This window comes from Cygnus olor, chromosome 1, assembly GCF_009769625.2.
Source record: "Cygnus olor isolate bCygOlo1 chromosome 1, bCygOlo1.pri.v2, whole genome shotgun sequence".
NCBI lineage: Eukaryota > Metazoa > Chordata > Aves > Anseriformes > Anatidae > Cygnus > Cygnus olor.
The window spans coordinates 118557883-118580987 of NC_049169.1; the positions used below are offsets into that span (position 1 = coordinate 118557883).

At 36.1% G+C, this 23105-nt stretch overlaps 1 protein-coding gene across 2 annotated transcripts in view; it reads right to left on the reverse strand.

Annotated features, from left to right (window-relative positions):
- The window catches only part of USP9X (ubiquitin specific peptidase 9 X-linked), a 102477-nt gene that overhangs the window by 8045 nt on the left and 71327 nt on the right, over positions 1 to 23105 (reverse strand). The window contains exons 26-40 of one of the 2 annotated variants that reach the window (XM_040530497.1): positions 21410 to 21576; positions 18694 to 18802; positions 17980 to 18126; positions 17709 to 17855; positions 16761 to 16968; positions 14600 to 14820; positions 14006 to 14196; positions 13399 to 13572; positions 10934 to 11075; positions 10004 to 10754; positions 9361 to 9484; positions 7265 to 7490; positions 6038 to 6167; positions 2573 to 2758; positions 668 to 888 (exon numbers count right to left, since the gene is read on the reverse strand). In XM_040530497.1, the coding sequence (XP_040386431.1) occupies positions 668 to 888; positions 2573 to 2758; positions 6038 to 6167; positions 7265 to 7490; positions 9361 to 9484; positions 10004 to 10754; positions 10934 to 11075; positions 13399 to 13572; positions 14006 to 14196; positions 14600 to 14820; positions 16761 to 16968; positions 17709 to 17855; positions 17980 to 18126; positions 18694 to 18802; positions 21410 to 21576 (3144 nt within the window). Of the gene's footprint in view, positions 1 to 667; positions 889 to 2572; positions 2759 to 6037; positions 6168 to 7264; positions 7491 to 9360; positions 9485 to 10003; positions 10755 to 10933; positions 11076 to 13398; positions 13573 to 14005; positions 14197 to 14599; positions 14821 to 16745; positions 16969 to 17708; positions 17856 to 17979; positions 18127 to 18693; positions 18803 to 21409; positions 21577 to 23105 lie in introns of both variants that reach the window. The other variant, XM_040530487.1, reaches the window with a different exon arrangement.

The following is a 23105-nucleotide window of genomic DNA, read 5'->3' on the forward strand; positions in this document are numbered from 1 at the left end:
CTTGACCTGCTGGCCATATTTTTTTTGATGCAGCCCAGGACGCAGTTGGCCTTCTGGGCTGCAGGAATGCACTGCTGGCTCATGTTGAGCTTTTTATCCACCAGTACTCGCAAGTGCTTCTCTACAGAACTGCTCTCAATCTATTCTTCACCCAGCCTGTACTGATGTTTGGGATTGTCCTGACCCAGGACCTTGAATTTGGCTTTGCTGAACTTCATGAGATTCACATAGGCCCACCTCTCAAGCCTGTTCAGGTCCCTCTGACATTGTTTCCCCTCTGAAGTGTCAACTGCACCACTCAGCTTGGTGTCATCCACAAACTTGCTGGGGGTGCACTCAATCTCACTGTCCACGTCACAAATGAAAACACTAAACAGTACCAAAATATTAAACAGTACCAGTCCTAATGCAGATCCCTGAGGAACAAATATGGAGCCCTGAGGGACTTAACACTGTGTTCCTAACTCAAAAACGGTTGATTGCTTTCCTAGATTTATAAAAGGATTTATTTTAATATTCCACTATGATGTATACCGAAGAGTAAAAAATAGTGACAGAAGATACTATCCTATGGAACTCAGTATTTAATAGTATTACATTCCTATACATATAGATCTTGCATCATACACATTCATATGCCCATCTTCCTCCCAACATTTATTTTTACCTGCCAGAGAAGTTCACTGAGGACAGTGGAAGAGAACTGAGGATTCTCCCAACAGCAGAAACGAAGCAACTTGATGGTCTCTTCAGAATTGCTGCAATCTTCAATAATTTTCTTCACATAACTGGTTCTCACAAACAAAATGTCTGCTACGTTCTGCTGAAGTGCCATTATAGGTTGAGATAAATTAGGATCACCGTAAGGGTTGGCAAGTGGAGGATTACCTGGAACAAGCAGTTATTCCAGATGAAAAGGTACCAAAACACTTTCGGTGTGTAGAGACAACAAAATATAAGTTGCTGTAACTAATCAATAAAAAAAACCACAGGAGAAGTACATTTAGCAGTCAATTTGCTTTGAAAAATACTATGGTATGAAATAACTCAGTTTTCTGGTTGTGAAGCTCAACTCTTGCTGCCCAAGAGAACTACTACTTCCTCTCAGAAAAGAGTATGCAGTGACAATCAGTGCAGAACAGCTAGAAACACATCCACATGCAAGAGGAGGAATTATTGGGAGTTTCCTCGGTGGAATCCTCTTATCTCCAGAATCTGCTTCAAACCTTGTGTAACACAGCCCAAGCCTATCACATTTTACGACACATTAAGTCTATTTACTTCACTAGGCAATGGGAATATCTATAATAAAACACTCCAGTTTGAATCTCTAAAGCATAGATAAAAAAGTACTAATGAAAGAATCAAAATTAATATAGCTTATTTAGTAAGCTTCATTTTGTGTAGAGAGACCGTTGATTTGCTCCTGATGTTTCCTGATTTAATAGTGTTGTATTTTCACTTATTATAGGAGGATGCTTAGAAGTCCAAGGAAGAACTTTCCCAGCTTACAATGCTAAAGCATAAAATAAATTTACTCTGAAAACAGTAATGATTATTAATAAACATAGTAATGTTCATACAAAACGTTTTTTTTTTTTTTTTTTTTTTAAGTACAACATTAAGAATACAGTGAACATATGACTCATTTTCATCGGTAGAGTATCTTTTCGTCTTATCCTCAAAAAATACACTGGAAACAAAACCAAATCAAAGTCACCAAATGATTCTGCAGCTTATTATAGCACAGTAAATTTTTCAGTTCATTAATCTTACTATAGCACATTCTAGCCTATTGACTTTACAGCCTGACACATTGAGCTGTAATGACTTTATCGTTAAATAGCTTCTCTATGGACTCCTAATTAGGTTTTCTAAACTATGCTTAATATAGAACACGTACATACACAGCCTATAAAATTCACATAGCCGAATATTCTGTCACCATTTCTCAAAAGTAACTGTGCATTCTCTTCACCTAGTGGGGATATTAATGATTTATACTGTGGTAGACTAATTTCTAGCTGATTCTTAATCTTTTATAAATGAAAATGGTGGCTTCTGTTTGTCTTTCTGACTGCAAATGAGCACCAAGTGGATATTTTCAAGAGCTATCCAAAGCAATATCTCTTTACCAATAACTGCTATTAGGTACTTCAGAACCTGGTATATTTTTTTCCTGTACAGATTACTTTGTCCTGGTAACATGAAAGTAATTTATTATTTTCTACTCAGAATCAAAATACCTTTATGCAAGTCTTTGCAATGAGTTTAAACTATTAAACTAAATCATTAGTAGTTTTTTGCTGATGCAAAATACTTCGCTATTTAGATGTCTGCCCATATCTTAAAGTATAAGCCAAGGTTTGTCTCATCTGCTTTTTCAGTTTGTCAGTATATAAAATCAGTTTTGTCTAAAACAAACATTTCTGCCTTTAAACAAGGTTTTGCTACACATAAAAGTCAAACATTTTTCCAGCTGATCCTTTTCATACACAGTTAACAAAATATGCACAAAAGACATTTATTGATATACTCAATTAACTTAAGGAAAATGTAAAATTTACTGTACCATTGATAGAAGACTGCATCCGTGATGACACATTGCAACAACGGATCAGTTGTGACACAACAGTGTATAGCTTCCCCAGTTCAGCATACTGGTATTTAATTGGAGGGCCTGGACCTTCGTCCAGAGCCACAAGCATGAAGGTTGCAGGAACATTTAGTTTCAGAAGTTGTGTCTTCTCTGCTACACCTTTACGGGGGAAAAAGAATAATTAAGAAAAAATCCCATTTTTAGCACTGACAATACATTTTTTCAGAAAAATAACTACACAACTGATAACTTCTCAGCTTCTGGTCTTTATTATCATCATTATGCTTTCTGAAAAAAGAAAATCAGTAAGATGCACAAGGAAATTATGTTCAGCTGAAAAAAATCACAATGAAGAAGAGCAGTAAATGACTACAATTTCTTAATAGCGCTCATTAACACTTAAGTAACTAGCATTTGTGTTAATAGCAAAGTTTCAGAGAAGTCTTCTGGGACAAAAAGTAATTCTTTTTTTTTTTTTGAAATAAGTGTTTATAGTGAGGCCCAGGAGAGGATGAACACACTACACTGTATATTTCATGATTTGCCCATCATAACCTAGATACATCAGTTACAAATTTAAGACCCTTCCAACCGTGGCATACTATGCAGTAAGCGTAAATAAGAGCGACAAAAATCAATTCAAGGAGAGAAAAAACAAAATGAAAAAAACCTGCAAAGCCAACCAACAATCCAGCTAATTCAAACAATCAGTTGGTTTCACTGCAAAAGTACCTTGCATATACTTACCATTAAAACAGAAATGACCCTTCTGATCTTATATTCTGTTTCTCAGTTTGGTTAAAAAGTCATGCTTTCTCATACATTAGCAAAGTTTTTTCTTAATCTGAAATACAACTGAACCTTACATACCATCTTTCTAATAAGAGGAAGGAACCCAGATAGCACATTAGAGCTGTTTTACAGTATTTTTGGTTATGCTAGATAGTTCTGTAGTCACATTCTCCATAGAACTGACCTCCCTCTCACATTGCCGTGAATTACCTGATTTCTCGAAACGTCAATTTACTCTTATTCACAGAACTTGGGGCGCCGCAGAAAGGATGTATTGTAGGTTTTGCTGAATGAGCACTCCACATCCATACAGACGCTTTCAGTTAACAGTAGTAAGACAAGCACAACTGGCTGCCTTAAACTGCCTAGTATTTCTGTGTTTGTCTTTGTAGAGTAGATTGGGATAACAATCAGCCCCAGAAATAAAATTAGGTTATGTTTTCCCATCTGGACTCTGAGTGCTTTCCTAGTCAGAGCCTTCAAATGCACCAAATAACACAAAATGCACTGAATGACACGGAGAACTCAGAAAAAGTAAGTTACAGCAGAAGAATTGCATCTCTTTTCTATAGTGACATTAAGTCCATTCTGGGGGTCATGATGGAACACTGCCTGACAGAGAATGCTTTGATAGACAAACTATATCAAAATATCGTACATCATAGATGAAATTAAATTAACACGATTACCTAGGGTTATCTTAAAATACTAAATTCCTTTTGTGTGGGTAGACAATTTTAAAGAACTTCCAAAACTCTGTGTGTATGTTTGTGGCAATCCTATGTGGGAACACTGAAATAACCATTTGGATTGATACGTTTACTTAACACTTTAGCCACAAAGGAATCCAACAGAACCTCAGATTTATAGACTGCATGAGGTGATAACCAGCAATGGATGAGCTGTTCAATACGTATTACAAAATTTTGTAGATTTTCCAGGGGAACAGATTTTCTCGCTTCACACTACTTGACACAAAAGGATGAGAATATCTTATATTAGAATAAGAGAGAGGGTCTAATAGACTATCACTATAAATAATACCATATCTTGGGTAGAACTTGCTGTAGAGAAAGACACTGTGTTACTTATGTTATCACATGAGAAAGAAAAACGGCCCTTGATAGAAGACCCTCATAACTGGGAAGAGTAAAATGTAGAGGTTGGTGACAATTCACTAGGTCTGAACCTGTGGCTACCCTCATCCATCTTGGAGTGCAGAAACAATCTTTTATTCATTTGACTAACATTTCAATCCTCTTAATTGCTCTTCCTGAGAGCAAATATATAAAGCAGCAATGTTTTAACCCACCTGAGGAACAGCTTAGCATTATTTTTCAGTGTGCTGGTAATGCTATAAGAAAAAGTGATACAGCCGTTCATCTGAATGTGAGTAACACTGATCTCAGTTTAAAAGCAAAAACTATCTTTGTTTTGAATAATTACTTTGGATATTATTTTATCCTACTCTTAGCATATGGGCTAGCGACTTTCTATGCAAAGAACCTACACAATCCAGAATTTGTTACAAGTTTTTTATACTTTTAAATCCATACCTATTACTATTTCTGTAGTGCTGGATATAATTAAGACCCACAGCAGAAATGATTGATGCTGTAAGGGTCACAGCAAGTATTTCACATCCGTCACTACAAAACTGAAAATCATCTCACGTCAGTTATATTTCAGCTTGCATGTAATGGATCTTCAATGTAGCATCTGCAAATACAGGCTTTCCTACTAGCCTTGCATTCAAAGATGCTAATCAAACTTATATATTAATATGCAATCATACTCAATTTCTAGTTTAATCTTTCATCAGAAAATGTAGGACACTAGTATTTAAGAAAAGAAACACTTTCCCAAGCCTGGGAGAACTCTGCTTAAGCCTTCCTATATTGCAAAAACACTGGCTTTTCTTGCCTGTGTTTATTTTGGATGAACTGCAATACTTGATAAACTTAGAGTGGAATTTCCTGATTGTTGCATTCTTTTACCTCATATGATGTCTATGTTGAAAGCATTCTGGCAAGCAATGATGTCTAAGAACAAGCACAGATTAAGCTATTTCCTCAGTCTCACAAAGAGGTTTTAAAGGGAAGACAGTTGCAGAGCTAGAGTTTTACATTTGTAGCTGTGAAGTTCCTTGGTTAACTAAAGAAATTAGTATCAAAGGGGCACAACTGGAGCACACAGATAAAGCATGACCAGCTGCACTACTCCATTTTCTTTATGGAAAAATCATCCCTCTCTTTCCTGAACTTTCACCTTTCTCAACTTCTTCAGTTTCAAAAGTTAAGACAGTCCCACATGCTTCTTGGATCTCATGACCTCCCTGCAAAGAAACTTGAATGAAGCATAATCTCTCTCGCCATGTATTTTCACCCCCACAATCTTTTAGAACGACACACTCTCATAGCTCCAAGCTTCTTGTGTTAGTCTTCCAAAGTTGGCAGGAAGACAAAAGCTCCAAATCCTAAACTGGAAGAGCACGGATTCTCTAGAGAGAATTTATGAGACACCTCATAACAACAATCTACCCGAAGCTGAGAAACTGGATCCTCATGCAATTACCTGGGAAACTGAGAAATTAGTAAAAAACAGTTTATTACAGTACATCAGAAAAAGCGTGTGTGATTTGCTTACCTAGATTGGCATACATCACAAACAGATTGAAATACTGCTGCAAATGGCGTCCATGTTCAGATACTTCCCTTCTAAGAAGATTTAGTACCGCTCTCAGTAAGTGATCACTTAAACTTAAGTTATCATAAGCCTATAAAAAAAGTTTTATTATTAGCAGTTGAACCTGTAAAATCTTTATTTAGTTTATACTTTCTACTACGGCAGAAAGCAAGAGTTAAAAGGCATGGGCTGCTGCCAAACAGAAGGGACTTAAAATACTAGCAGCTTGTCTTCTGTACCTCACACAAAGTCCTGAACACAGCAACATGATAATATACTAGTAAGATAGATATACACGGAATAAGACTTGCATCCCTAAGTATCGTACAAGTCTGAGAAATTATGCACGTATAGAAGTTTCTAACTGAAGAAGCACATGCACTGTGAATTTCACAGAATAAAATAAACAACCAAATCATACCTACAGGTTTATCTCAAATGTCTCCCACAAAACAAAACAAAAAACTCCAAACAACCCACTATCAAAATATATGTAACCTTAACATAAAACTAATTCTTTTGCTGGATACAGTAGTGAAAATACTCTGAAAAAAAAGGAACAATACAAATGAAGTAAGTGTCTTACTGTAGACATTAAAAACCTTAAAAATATGATGAAGTAAAGGCTCATAAAAGTTTATTTTTTTTCCCCTAGATTTTAATACCGTTCAATTTCAATACAGTGCAAACAAGAACACTGTTATGCCAACTACAACATTAAGATTTTGGCCTTTTTTTGTGTTTTGTTTAGCAGTTCTAGGCGTATAAAAGTAGGCAATTCACTTTCTACTCCTATGCAAAGTTAAAACTTTTGATTATTTCAGTGTTGCAGAATACAGGGAAAGTACTCTAGGTAACTCCTCTTTTTTAAAAAAATCTAAATGGAAAACAAGGGTTCGCTTTCCTTCTCATTACCTAATTATAAGCCATTCCTTTTATTTTGTAGTTTCATGTTTCCAACTAAACTCAAAGTTCTCGCTACTTAGTCTTGACAGAGATTTACAAATGAGGTAAAACTGAACCCCTCTGACAGCACCTCTCACATAAACTGGTTGAGTTGCATAACGGTACGTAGAACAGTTTTCCTGTAAACATTAATGCAACTATTCCAGAATTAGCTTATATTAAACACTTACAATGAAGAAATAAGAACACGTTTCAAAAGGTTTTCATTAGAAAATTAAATACCTGACTGGAAGGTCCAGGAGAGGCAAAAGGTGAAGGACATGGTCCATCTTGCAACGAAAAATGTGCAATAAATACTATAAGTTTTGCAAATGCACCCCTAACTTCAGCACTAGGGCATTCCAAAAGATACTCAGAGAAGCGGTTTGAAACATTAAAAAGGACATTGTGTGCAAACCAAAAGCGTACATTCTTGCTGTGACGAAGAAGGATGCATAATGCATCATACCTGAAAATAAATGATACAACTTAGAGATCATGACACTAATAAATTGAAAGATGTATTCTTTTTGCAGAATTTGAAAATACACATTAAAGGTGACCTCCAAACATTCTTACTCACAAAATGTTTACAATCAGATAAACCGTAGTTCTTATAGTAATACTTCTTTACAGTCACACAAAAAAATCAATAAAAAAGGGTATTAAACTGTAGCATTTCACTTCTACCATCCATAGGAATGAAGAATTAGATTAGATTAGAATTAGATTACGTTCCCTAACCTCCAAACTACTACTCAACACAGTCCTAAACAGGCAGCCCTTATTCCCTCTGGATTGGAAACGGGGGAGAGTGAATGGCAGAGAATGTTTGAGGTGGACTTCACAAGCTGTGTGTAAGACTCATAACCAAGCATGTTATTCCTATCAGGAATTTATATTCTCATTTACAGATCATTAAAAAAAGAAGAGTAAAATATCTGTCTTGGAGAGGTCTTGTGAGACTTCTGTCCTCTCTGCAGAAATACATGAACACCTCTTGATCTCTTAAAATAACAGGGGTAACAGCTGCTCTGAAAATTGCTGTTGGAGAAGAAAGCGAGGCACACATTTGCCACGTATTACAGAACTACTTACTAGTTTCTGATAAAACTACTGATCACGAATACTAAATTTTCTCCCTAGCTCTGCCAGTAGTAACCCACTCTCATCTCCCCTGAACCAAGTAACAGTTCAAAGAATGACTGTGGTGAAAATACTGTGGTGCTGTAAGGCTATTGCAGTTTGTTATAGCCCACACAGATTTGAATCACAGGCCCCTTAGCAACATATATAAGCACTCTGAAACTTTAGACTCTTTTAGCAGAGTACGAAAGTAACAGACTTTCAGAAACAGAACACAAATATAAGCTGCATAACTGGGTTGAAAAGAGCTTTGTTTAAAACTAACTGAATGTCCTGGTTTCAGTTAGGACAGAGTTAATTTTCCTCCTAGTAGCTGGCAGGGTGCTATGTTTTGGATTAGAATGAGAAGAGCGCTGATAACATGCTGATGGTTTAATTGTTGTAGAGCAGTGCTTACACCAAGCCAAGGACTTTTCAGCCTCTCTCTGTCCTGCTAGCGAGCAGGCTAGGGATGCAGCAGGAGCTGGGAGGGGACAGACCCAGGACAGCTGACCCAAACTGGCCAAAGGGGTATTCCATACCATCTGACGTCATGCTGAACAATATATAGGGGTGGCTAGCCGGGGTGGAGGGGGGGCCGGCTGCTCGGGGGTAGGCTGGGCATCGGTCAACGGGTGGTGAGCAATTGCATTGTGCATCACTTATTTCGTACACATTATTACTATTAATACTATTATTATTATTATTGTTGTTGTTATTCTTTTCCCTGTCTTAATAAACTGTCTTTATCTCAACTCACAGGCTTCACTTTCCCGTTTCTCTCCCCCATCCCGGAGAGGGAGGGGGGAGGGTGAGCGAACGGCTGTGTGGTGTTTGGCTGCCAGCCGGGCTAAACCACAACACTGAACTATGAACAAACCATTCTGAATTGAAGTCAAAATTCACAATCTATTATTTTGCTCTAAAAATGTAGACTCTATTATCACAGACGAAAAAGCAGATTTAAGCTCTATTAAAAAATAAAACAAAAAAAATTCAAAGCTGCTCAGCTCAGCAGCTTATTTTAAGGCTCATTTTCTTCCCAGTATTTTCCCCCTTTTTCATGTGCAGCTTAGCTTGACCACACATTTGGGGGAGGGGTGGAAGACGGCACGGACCACTAACATCTTTTATTGTCACGTATATACAACTAGGATCTTTTAACAGACACTGAACTTCCAAAAACTATAATTGTTGTTAAAAAGATAAGATACCAATCACTAGCAGGGCCACGGACTATTTTCTTTGTATGAAATCCTGTGGTGAAGAGAAATCTAGCAGCAAGCTGAATACTAATCATAGTTATTTCTTCTGCTTCAGGCAACAGATGATCTTGTCCTAAAGAAAAAACAAAATGCTCACATGTAGACAAAGTAAAAGTGATTTAGTTTTAATAATTTAACAGATTCCAGATTAATATTTTGTCTGGCACGGTGTTCAAATTTTAATAGGAAACATCAAAACTGCCTTAGCTTCTATAACGTATCATTTGAAAACATAAGCTTTAAGACAGGCATACGCAAACCTTCTGTTACATGTTACTGACGTTTAGAAATCTTTCAGCATCTCACCTGCAAGAACTGTCTTCAGCAGAACCCCTCATAAACGTAAGTACTTTAATGTAACTTAGTACATAAACTGACCAACGGTTGCCAGTTTATCGGAGTATTTTTTGCTCAATATTCATACATGCTATCACTGATGACCAACTCGGCAACAGATGTCTAACTGCAGAAATCCAGAAGGTATTCAAAGCAGAATGTGTAAAATTTTCATTGACTAGACAAATTCTTGACAATGTAATCAAAACTCTCCTTGCAAGAAATTAATTCATAATTATGGCACTCACATACTAACCTGGAGGAGGATTTAAGTAGACACTATTACACGTGAGCAACTTCTTTATGAACTGGAAATATTCTAGGCTGTACTGCATACGATTATGCATGAACTGCACGTTCTGCTTCCGGACACTTCGTTCAATGGCTGATGGCATTTTAATCTGATGGGGTTTAGTGGTGATAGCAAGTTCCGAAATGTATTTTATTAGTTCATTGTCTTTGTCTATCGTGTCCATACGTTCATAAAAAAGGATATAAGCATTCCACCACCTCTTCTGGCGTCGGTAGGACATACGCTTCATCATGTGATCAAATACTTCGCCCATGTATTCTCCACCAAAACACTGATTTTTCATTTCTTCATCATCATCCATTTTACACTCTGTCACATCTCCATCATCAAATTTGTACCACCGATTTTTCTCACCATCTCCACCATTCCTCTGGATAATGTAAGAGTAATAATGTCCACCACTGGCCTGGCCACTGTGTACAAGTACACCAACAAGCCTGTATTTTGTGCTCCCAGAGTGTTCGTTTTCCGACTGTTCGTTTTGTATTATTTGATTTTCAGGATTTACATCATCCCCTTCCAATTTAGCTACACCTGCCACTGTGTAAGGTTCCATGTCCAGCTCTCTTGGAAATTCAAAATAGTCATTGAACTTGATTGCACATTCCCTTTCCCAGTCATAATCAAATCGTTTCAACTGGATCGCAAGAACAGGAGGCAACTTCTTAATCAACAAGCGTTTGACTGTATCAACCTAAAAAAATACAAAACATTAGCAGTTATCAGCTCTTTAGTTCCCATTCATATGCTTTTATCAACAACTAAATTTGGTAAATTAAAGGATAACTTTTTCCTGAACACAAACCACGACTGAACCTGGAACAGCTGTAGCCATACATTTGTATACAAGTTTAATATATAAGGAATCATTACCTTTTTGTTGCATTTTTCACAATGATATGCATTTGCACCTTCCAATAAATCTCCTTTGACATACTGTTCCAAAGAATCAAGAAGGTTTTGGTGATTTCTTATATCTACATTCAGAGTTGTGAAGGATTCCTCACATTCATACCTACCAATGAATAGGCAGATATAAGAGAAAGGCATATTCATCTTATTCTTATCCATATTCATATCCATATTCAACTTATTAATAAGGCATATTCTCAATAAGAGAAAACATATTCAACTTACGCTGATGCTGCTACATAGTACCCTACTGCAAATGGGTTATTCAGCATTTGATGTCAACCTCTGGCAAAAGGGGTTAAACAGTAAAAAAAGACCTGAACTCTTTTTTTTTTTTTAAATTGAAGTCTTCCTACAATTACATTATTGTATCTGCACATTGTATTTTTAAATCTACACTAACGGTAGCTACTATATGAAGACTGCAATTGCTTGCTTGTCTTCTAAGTTTGATGAAAAGATTGTGGAAGTTGAATCTTTTAGCACATCTTGTTTTTAAAGCAGCTAAGGTATCATGACAGACTCTCAGCATCTTTGAGCCAGTAGAGAAGTACAGAGAGCAAAGTAGAGTACTGTAATACAAATCTAGGGATACTGGTTTCAATCACTGACCTTTGCTCTCAGGACTTAGACTAATAAACACAAATATCATATCACACCTAAACACGACAGTTTGAAACGGATTTTAAACATGCCTTTTAATTTTTCTAACTGAACAAAACTAAATAGCTGTCTTCATAAACACCACTTTGAATACCTATGTCTAACTTTTTACTGTGTTCTGATACAACCTTTTAACAAGCTCAAAACAATGAACCAGAAATGCCTGAGAGACAACTAGTTAAGGCATCTTGGACATGAATGGATTTATTTGTTTTTTGAACAGAGAAACAAGCAATGAAAAATTAAAAACGTCGTGTCTATTCAAACATAACTCTACAGGGCCTGTTTCTTTGATAAACAATCAAACATACAAAGGGTTTTATAACAGTGAACAAATTAATATTTAGAAACACTTCAACCAAACAAAACAGTAATATTCATTCACTGTTAAGTAACTCACAAAAAAAAAAGAGATGTTAATCTGCCATACTCCACTAGTTAAATTAATCATCAGTTTTCCCCTTCCAAAACTACAATCAGGCTACATTTTTATTAAGAAGTACAGTTATGCAAATTCAGTAGAGTTCCAACAAGAAAAGTAGTACATAACAGAGATAGTACATAACATCAGGAACGAATGGTTACTCAGGATGCTTCACAATCTTTATCTTCTATTTATTAGTCATTACACACAAAATGAAATCCACATTTTCATTTTTATCTCACGGTATTCAACTTATTTCTAGTCATATATTTTAAACCATGAAACTTAAAGAGATTCCATTTAGAAGTTCTTTTAATTCACATACAAGCTCAACTGAAGTCGAAAGATTATCACAACAAAATCAGTTTGTATCAGTGTTCTTCACTGGTTTTTATTTGCTAATTGATGGACAAGGCTAGATGGTCAATTTTCCACAAAGAAGAGAACTTGCAGTAGTAATGCATATAGAGATTTATCTTGTGTAAAAGTCACAAATGATCTGAAAGAGCTAGTGAACAGTAAGAAGGCCAACTGTTAGCAATGCCAAATATAACTCAATAATAAAGCCAACTGTTGAAAGAACAAATCCATCAGACTGTCTTGAATTTTGCATATGATTCTGATCACCTATCTCCGTAGGATACAGAAGAAAAAGTCTAGAGAAGTAAAACATTATGATGCCTACAATGCCTGATCATTTGTCATTTATCACCGTCACCAACAAGATAGCAGGCTAGAGATATTCAGTCTGCTCTGTGTTTTTAATACATTTTTTAATACATACTCTACATGAAACTGAACTTCCAGTATTTCCATATTCAAATTTTATTAAAAAAAATACAACAGAAATCAGAAGGGAAACTTTCTAAATCACTCTGCTTAACTACACCTTACACACTGAGTACAAATGGAGTTTTACTCATTGGAAAAAAAAGTTCATACTTGGGTCAGCTCTATCTGCACACTATAGAAGATAGAAAAGAGCAACAGCTGTTGGCCATGTCACAGAATTTTATACATTGCATTTGGTCCCTAAGGTGTTTTCACTTTTAATATGAAAAAGCTGTATCTTTTCCTCCCCTAATCAATACACAATGCTTCACATACAAACAAAAGAAGCAATAATAGTTATTTCAAATCATTTCAAGACAATTAAATTAATTTTAAGGCTGTGGAAAAACAAGATAGCAATTTCTATGAGCTTAAAAAAAAAAACAACAAACCAATCTTGATTCTCCACTCGCTTTTATAAGGTTGTCTGCTTTACAGCATCTTCATTATAGTTTTCATATAAAAACATAGGTTATTTTTCTATACGAAAGAATCTGAAAACACTTACCGATGTGGGCATCCTTGACAAATCTTCTGATCGGCGAAGGACCCTCCTAAAACTTTACTTAACATTGCTGGATGGCCCAAAGCTTTTAAAGCTTCATCTAAACTGTCCACCAAGGAATTAAAAAATTCTAAAGCATCATGTTGTTCACGCAGATTTACAGGTTCACCCCAAAGTCTGAAAGCAAAAGCATATTATTGACAAACACTTTTTATTCTGTTCCTCAACAATTTCTTTACAAAGAATTACTTAAGATACTAATCCTTCCTCCTGACTGAGTAAAACTACTGGTTTGTGAGGCAGTATATCAACTGTCACTCTGTTCCTGACACTCATTCACTGATAAGCAGAAAACAGCTTTTGTGTGCAAACTTCAATACTTAATTCAAAGATTAAATATCAAGCTCAAGAACTGACAGAATTAAAATTATCTTGCTGTACATTTTGGCTTATTAACAGACTTCTACAGAATAGTGAAAAGGTAGGGTAACAGATATAAAGTTGCAGAAATTCTACTAATTTACACTTTTAACATTTCTTCTACTACAATTTGTTTTGGGTTATTTCAGTGTTCCAGCAAACAGACATCAATAATAAATTTTCTATTTACCTAAATTGTTTCCAAAACCCTCTTGGTACATAGTACTGTAGCCTGGATGCTGCTAAGTGACCAAAAATTACTTGGAGATGCCTCAGAACTCCAATATTATACTCTTTTCTATCTTCTGTTTTACTCAGGGCTGGTTTGTCTTCATACTGATGTGGATAGCCAAACACATCATCTCGTGGATCAACATTGCTCTGAAAAGCAGAAAAAAAATCCATGCAATTAGTTTTGATATGTACCTATTTCATAGCTGGTTATATCCCTTTTTTATTTTTAACAATCTAAGGTGTTTCATATACCCCTAATGAAGAAGCAAACAATATGTTTGTATGCATTAGTGGAGCTCTGGTGACAGAAGCAGTGTATGGTGCTTTCAAGTACTGGTCTACGAGAACGAATTGTGCAAACCCTGCTACTTGAATCTGTTCAACTGCCTCTCTGACAGAAAGCCTACTCAAGTAAGAAATATCATGCTATTGTCCCCACTGCTAGCAATGGAAAGCAAAATGATTAGTCACTTAGATTTATTACAAGTTTTTCATCAAAAATATTTTTTTATTTTAAAGATGTTAGCAAGTTGTATGTAATTAAATTTACCTCATTGTCCTGCTTTTCATCCCCAGACATATCATCGTCTACATCACTGCCCGTGCCCTCAATTGCAAGAATCCCATTTCTGATGGCTGGAATCATGTACAGCTGCTGAATGACAGAATTCATGTAACAAGTGGCACCAGCGTTTTTTAATCCTACAAATCCCTTTGGCGGTCGAGGCCCTACAGGTGGTAGATATTCCCATTCTGTAAGCGCTTCACAAGCTAAGAAAAAACAGCAAAACGTGATTAGAAAAATTACTTAGTTATAGAAGTATTAGACTATCAGTTGCAGTAGAGGACAGTTGTATAAAATTAGTATTAGTCTGCATCATGCTGCCATTTAACAGAACAAATATTTCACCTGAACATTAATTGTTAAAATTAACACACTTTTTATAAATCATAGAACTCTCTTTAATCTTAAGGTTACACCACTTTCTTCTACTCTGCAACTAAAACAGTGGCTAGACAAAAAATCAGTCTACGTAACAAACATAAGTCTTCCCCTCTGTACTAGCAAATTTCTTAGTTGAAGCATTAAAGATTCTTTAGAAGAAAGAAATTAAACTAGAAAATATAACCAACTTACAAGTCTTTCATATATTTATAATATTCTTAATGTTACAATATTTCATTTAAGGCTCGCTAAACAGTTTTAAATATATGACTTGTAATAGATTTCTTTTTCCCTGAGTCTTCTCCTTCAGACTTCTTACATCTCTTCAGAATACATTTACAATCACAGGTTTCCTACACTAACCTACCATCCTGTGGTTTTTAAACACAAGCAACTCTGATATGGACAGGTATGCAAGCATGCATGCATTTACAGGCAAGCTCTACTTGCTGTACGAAACACACAGCATGCACAATTCATACATATGCACTGTCTTCTGTCTGATGTACTATGGAGACTGGCCTTCTAGCATGCTTATCATATATTCAAATAGAAGGAAAAGCCATAAAATCCTTCTAATTGTGCCATAATAAGGAATACAATAGAAAAAAGTGAAGGAAAATGGATGGGGCAAGGGGGAAAACCATAAAGCTGCCCTTTTCATTTGTTCATTTGAGATGGAACCAAACAGCAAGAGACTGAAAAAACCTCACAGGCAACTAACTACTCGAGACTCACTGATACCATCAACTTGGCAAGCAGCACTGCTACTGTGAGAGGCAGCGGACAATTCCCACTATTTCTAGTTGCTAAGTTGCAACTAGAAATAGTGGGAAACGAAGTTTCTAGTTGCAACTATTTCTAGTTGCTTATAGTTTTGCTAAACTCTAGAAGTTTTAAAATTCTGTGAAATATCAGCCCGTTTTACCCGTTACTATTACATCCTAAATAGTTTAGCTATCCTATACAGGGTTGCACAAAATATTGTCTTGTTTGTTCGTTTTTAAGAAAATCTTTCATATGTTTTTTACTGATAAAAAATGGTGTGTTAACTGCAAACTTTTTGCCATCCCTGCGAAAATTTGCCCATTTTTTATGACTGTAAGCTTTTAAAACACTAACTTGCCTATATTTTTGTATATACATTTGCTATAATCTTTCTCCACTAAGAAGGAAAAAGTTCTTTAAGTGTAGAGCTGTGCTGAGGCAAAGCCAAAAATGAGACAAAAATGTTAGAGAAAGGACTATGACGAGCAGAGAATTAGTATGGTGCTAAAAAGCAGAACAGAACAGTGGAGCCGTGTCTGTGTACAGACAAAGATGACAAAGTAGATGAGCAACCAAGACACTGGCATTAAAACTAGGCAGAAAGTATTTGATGAGGTGCTGGGGTTGGTTAGGCAGAGCCTGAAACAATTAGACAAATGTACAAGATGGGCAGTATGAGGTTCTCGGGAGCTGGTAGGAACAAAGGGGGATAGGCAGAGATCAGAGTAGGAAGAGTCTCTTCCTATGAGACAGGGGCTGTAACGGATACGCAACCTTGTAACGTAGTCAGTACGTTAATGAATAAAGAAGAGTAAATACAGGTTACACTAACAAACTTTTCTAACTTTTGATGGCCTGATTTTGCAACATTAAAAGCAGCTACAAACCACAACATAAAAAAATATCTAGTTCACTTGATAATACAAACAAAACTTATACATTATATATATAAAAATAGAAAATAGTTTAAAATATTACATACTAGTGATTGCTGTACCTATGTAATACATTTCAGTCAAGGTGTCTACTATCTGTTTGAGATTTCGGACACATCCAACTGCTAGTGCAACTAGTAGCTCAAAGCCAGCATTGATAGTAGCTGGTGAACTACAGACTGGTATGGCCTGCTCAGCAGGCAATTCTCCATTTCTCATGTATTGTAAATAAACATTGGATGCTGGAAAGATGAAATCATCTATCAACTCCTGAAAGAGACAGAAGAAAATAAATCACTTATTGACATAAAAATACACACTACTTTGTAACAGATCAGAATTTATTACATAAATGACTAAGAATTGGAGTACTTAAAAATAAGAGTTAAAATTGAGACCGATAACCTAGCAAGCTTTTACATTTAGAACAGAATAACTCTACTCTAAAGTAGTTCAGTGGAACCTCCTTCCCCAAGTTAAAAATAAACCTATATTATTCTTGATTGGTAAATTTTTTTTTCCGAATCAGTATTATATAAAGCTCTTTATCCGTTACTGCTGAAAAAACATTGCTGCTGTATTATGTCAGATATATAAAGAAAATGTCTGATTGAAGAGATGGCCAGATGTTATGCATTCGTTCAAACCTACCAAAAACATTAACAGCACTAGTTAAGAACACGTGGAAAAAGAAAATACAGAGGTAGTGAAAGAGAGTAGTTCTATACAGGTCTATCCTGTATCTAGCTCGCTATCCTTGTGTGATGTTTGCTGAGTCCTGGAAGAAGTTTACAACATCTCACACGGTGATTCTGAAGAATGAGAATCTCAAGTACTCTTACAAATGAAATATATATATATATATATTTTAAAGAAAACACTGAACTCCAATAAGAAGCCCTCATCAAACAGTTAAATTGGGACCTTTTGTGTTTATTGACCACAAGAAACAAAGCTTCTCTTATTGATTTAGAAGTAACAATCAAGAAACTACACGTCAGAAAGCTTACTTTAATGAGATTAGCACCTCCTTTTTCACAACCAATATGGTATTTCTTCTCAGGTGTCTGGAATGCTAGCAACTCTTTTGTTACTCCAAGGTGACCCTCTAAGATAGTTTCTTCGACACCTGTTTCCCCTGTTCTTTTTACTTCATCCTGCCATTTAAGAGAAAGTTAAGATACTGTAAAATAGTGTTACGCTTTGCTTAGATGTACGCTATACTTCACAGCAAAGCATAAAAAAGCTGATTATTAGACATAAATTGATCCTAAAACTTACCCTAATCCTTTTCAGCCAGTCAATTTCGTTATTGAGAAGAACTTCAGCATTAGGTACATTAATATTACTGTTGTAAGCATAGTTCAGAAGATGTCTTAAGAGAGTGAAGTAGTCTCCAGAATGCTTAGCTCTTTCTCTTGCAGTACTCTACGTAAACCAAAAATGAATGATTTATAATTCATACATGCTTCTGTTTATAGTGCAACACTAATGTTTTCTGTAAAACTGGCAGTAAATATGAAAGAAAAACAAGAGAATTTTTAACCTTTTAGGAGTTTACAATTGTGTTTAGCTGCTAATAATTTGTTTCTGAACCGTTTAGCACCACCTTCTATACTTCACTGGGAAGAAACAGGGAAATAATCAAATGTTGAAGAGTGCCACAAGCATGCAGAATTTAAAAGCCCTACCAGACCCAGTAAAATAAGGCAGTATCTGTACGTATCTAATCTGCTAATGATTTTTACTTGAAGGTTAACATTCACTGAAGACTGAATATATATATATAAAGTTTATTGTTGAAATTCTTATCAGAAAAATGAATACACACTCCCCCATCAAACTGAAACTGACTTTGCTGCTTATCTACAGGTCAAAAGGAATTTATATTTTAATGACTTGTTAATAGCAATTTACATTCTTTTGCACATATTTTGTCTTACTACTTTTACAGAGAATCCCATTGTACTTAAGCCTTTACCTCTGGCAACTTACCCCTAGAACAGTAAACAGCAGGGTAATGAAGAAAAGGAGAGGTCTCTGTCCCATGCAACACCTGGTAGCCATTAAAAAGAATTGCTCCTGTGCCATCTGACGAACAGTTCTGAAAATCATTTAATAAAAAGCATTGAATACAATCTCTCTATCTAAAAAGAACAGTCCAAAAAGAAGCGTGCTCATCTGTCACACTGCTTAATGCTATTTTCCTAAAACTGCATGTTAGAAAAGAAAAAAAAGAATACCTCAATTATTCATTGGCTATTCACTTTCTCCAAGTAATATTTTAGACATGAGTTACTATTATAAAATCTGTTCCACAAATCAAATATTTCAAAGTAAAAGAAACTATCACCAACTAACCACCAAACCTGTGCATCTACCAGCAAATATTGGATAGCTCAACAAGCAGTTTGCAACCCTAAATAAACGTTGCCTTACATTTCTTTGTAATCAAGCATAAGATGTGCCTAAAAGACAAAACAAAACAATCCTTGTAAAAACACTTTTACCTTTTACTACAGCAGTATGCTAAGCATCTATAATGAGATCAAAATTTATCATCAGAAGATAAAAGAAAAGAGGACCCCGAACATTCAAATGACTGGCATTAAAATAAACTTTCCTTCTTAGAACTTAATCTAACCAGTTATATTGCAGTGGGGAACGGATAAACTTAAAGAAAAAAAGATAAAACCTATTGTAAGTTTTAAAAATTCAAAATTTTAAGATCGCCTTAGTATCATGTCTTGTAAAACCTAGAAACATAACTCTGCTTGGGTGGGAAGAGAAAAAAAATCAACGTTATGCTCTATGAAAGTGTCTCAACATGTAAGAAACTAAATTTTACTGTCTTTTTGGTGTGGCTGTCGTTTTCAGCCCTTAGGGTGACTATGGAAAGCGCACAGAAGTATTCTATTTCTTCCAGTGTTCTCCTATGGATGGTTAACTGTGCTTCAAAGACACGCAAGAATGACCATGAGGTCAGAGCAAAGAAGCACCTAGGCTAGGACACTGTCTCTGGTATACACTTAGGAAAGCAAGCAGTAATACTTCCCCAGAATGTTCTCTCAGCTTCTAGCGGCTTGTGGTTCAGCAAGAATACCAAAAGTAGTATTTTATAGCCCCCACTGGGCAAATTCATGAAAGAACCCCTCGAACCATTTCTGAAGGTTTACATTGCTTAAATGTTACGCTCAAGAAATTTTTACAACTATGAAAGGGAAAGAAACACTGTTCCCTATTTATTCCTATTTATTCTCTTTGCTACTTCTGATTTTAAAGGTCTCTGTGGTATTCTCCTCCCGCCATTTATCTTTTCTCCAATACAAAGTGCCCCAAGCTATTCAGCTGTTCCTCAGATGGAAGTTATTTCAGAGCTTTGATCTTCCTTGTCACCATTCTCTGATCTTTGCAAGTTCTACTGCATTGCTCTGAGTTGCAGAAGGACCATGGGACGGTGGGGGTCGGTTTTGTTCTTCATGATTGGTAACTCTTTATGGGATCTGATTGCTGAGCCAATGTTTTCATAAAACTTCTCACAGACAAAAATGCAACATCCTGTATCACAGGCTGTAATAAGATGTGCTAATAAAGCTTGTGGGATTTTCACTGTAACACTCCACAGTTTCACCTACATGTACTCAAATTCTGACGCCAGTCACCTATGAGTACCACAATCTGACTCCATGTAAAACGTATTGAGAGGCTTAGAGAGCTACAACTTGACTAGTTCCACAAAGATGCTGCCACTGTGCCACATGACAGCTCCAATGTGACAGCTTTATATAAATGTTTGCAAGTCATGTGATGAGTCACAAGTGTTACCACTCTGATGCAAAAAAACCAAAGGATTAAATTTAAACTTCCTCCACCTCCTCAAACTGCCAGGACTGTATCTCGTCTGTACATAATGGAAAGAAAGTATTTATTGAAAAGCTCTACTGCATCTAAGTCACTTCTGTGTTCTGATGTAGTGAGTGTTCAAAATTTCGGAAAAAGCTAAAGCACGTAAAATTTTATTCAAAATAGAAATTAATTATTCAAAAGCTATCAGCAGAACATTGTCAGGCTTGACAATATTCTCCTTAAGAGTACATGGAAGATAGGACTGATAAAAGATAACAGTTCAGTTTGAAGGGACCTACAAAGATCACAGAGTCCAACTGCCTGACCACTTCAGGGCTAACCCAAAGTTAAAACTTAGAATTAAGGTCCTTATTTAAATGTCTCTTGAACAGCGACAGGTTTAGGGCATCAACCACCTCTCTAGGAAGCCTGTTCCAGTGTTTGACCACCCTCACAGTAAAGAATTTTAACCCAATGTCCACTTTGAACCTCCTTTGATGTAGTTTCGTGCCGTTCCTGAGCACCCTGTCATCAGCTACCAGTGAGAAGAGACCAGCATCTCCCTCTCCTTTTCCCCTCCTCAGGAAGTTGCAGAGAGCAACAAGGTCACCTCTCAGCCTCCTTTCCTCCAGACTAGACAAACCAAGCGTCCTCAGCCTCTCCTCATAGGACATGTTTTCCAGCCCTTTGTTGCCCTCGTTTGGACGCTATCACCTTATGATAGGTATCAAAGTTACAGATTTATATCGTTAAACAGGAAATTAGGAAAAATTATTAAAGTAAGTCACTTCTCTGTGTTTAGGCTACCTATTCATTTTGAATTGGAAAATAATACTTGTGATCAAAAAAGACCAACAAAACTTACTTGCTGTGACAGTGCAATAGTAAATCAATGATAAACGTCTGCCATGCCTTTTCTTTACTGAGTGCATCCAGTGCTGTTGGAATCAAAGCAAAACACAGGGTCATCACCTCCAATGCTTCACAGCAAACTTGTTCATCTTCCATGTCTGGTTCGTTTCCTGCATTTGTCTGTGAAAATAAACAAGAGAGCACAACGTAGGATGGAAAAAAATCTGGAGAAATCCAACCAGCTTCCAGGTGTACACACTAAATACAAACCCAAACCATGAACTTGTTTACTAAGGGAATATTAATGCCATATATTTTATGCACTTTACTCAGATGTGATTCAAAGCACTACTCAGGATGTCTTGAACTTCCAGTACTGAGATTCTCAAAGGAGGATTGAAAGCACAAACTTAAGTCAGAAGTTAAACAGAAAGTTTGTAGGCAGAAGTTGCAGCAATTGTTTATTTAATAAGATGTTTTTCTGCACTACTTAGAATCCTGGAGTTTAAAGCTTTGAAAAGAGTTACTACTAAAACAGAGAAAAGCTGTAGTACTGTGTAAGTCATCAAGAAGTTCAGTTTTACAAAGCTCTGAATCTCACAATTAACTTGACCAACAGCTTCTTAGCACTGCTAGAATTAATTCAGCTCGTCACTATTTTGACAAAATTGAAACTTGGTTCAGCTGTTTCATAACATAACATAGCTTCTGTGCATAGGTTAATCTTTCAATTAAACACTTCAATGAGTTGATTTGGGGGCTATTAACCAAAATAACTGCTTTACGAATAGAAGCAAGCCCCCTTCTCCATCTAAGTCAAAATTAATTAGCTTGAAGAAATTCTGAAGAAAATTAACCTGAGTAGGTTTCCATCTTAATTCATTGGTAATCACGGCTACAGGTTAGCAATGTTAACCAGAGGAAGAAAGTAAGTGTATGTTTTATACGTTGAAGGATTAAGTAGGCAGAAAGAAAGGATAACAATACAAAAGACAGGACTAAACATAAACAGTAGCAGCAGAAGACAAGTATGTCTCAGACCAGCCAGAAACACTGGTTTTAGTTGTGCAATTAAAATATTGGTAAGGTCCCTACCACTACAGTGGGAGGATGTAGCAATTCTGAGATGTCTCAAGACACAAAGGTAAAAGCAGAATGCTTCAACAAGTTCAGAACTGTGCCTGCTTAACACTGATGCCTTGTTCAGAAAAAGTTATTTCTGCATGGGTGCAGATCTAATAGCAAGGTAAAGTGAATTTTGTACTCAAAGTGCTCCTCTATATTCTGACAACAGGAGCTGACTGGTCTGTATAAACAGCATACTTGGAGTAGTACTTCAGAAAGTTATGAGCCTTCTCTAAGCTAATAATGAAATGGCAGTCTGACAGACAAAGTTGCATGAAGTCTTCTCAATCCACTAATAAGAGGACTGCCATTCCGTATTTTCTGAGGCAGTAGTCAGAAGAAATTCTGTAAATTATTTTGAGAGCATAGATTTTATCTTGACTTTAAAGTTGAACTGAATTCACCAGTGAAGTTCAGAATACTCTTAAATCGCTCAAGAACATTCTTCAGAAGTTATAGTTGACATAACCAGTCTGAAGTGCTGCTTATTCACGATTCCACAAAGTTCAGCCCACTTTTTTTTCTTGATCTAGCATTCAATGATAAATCTCTCCCCCACAGGCTTAAAGTGCTCTTACGATTTA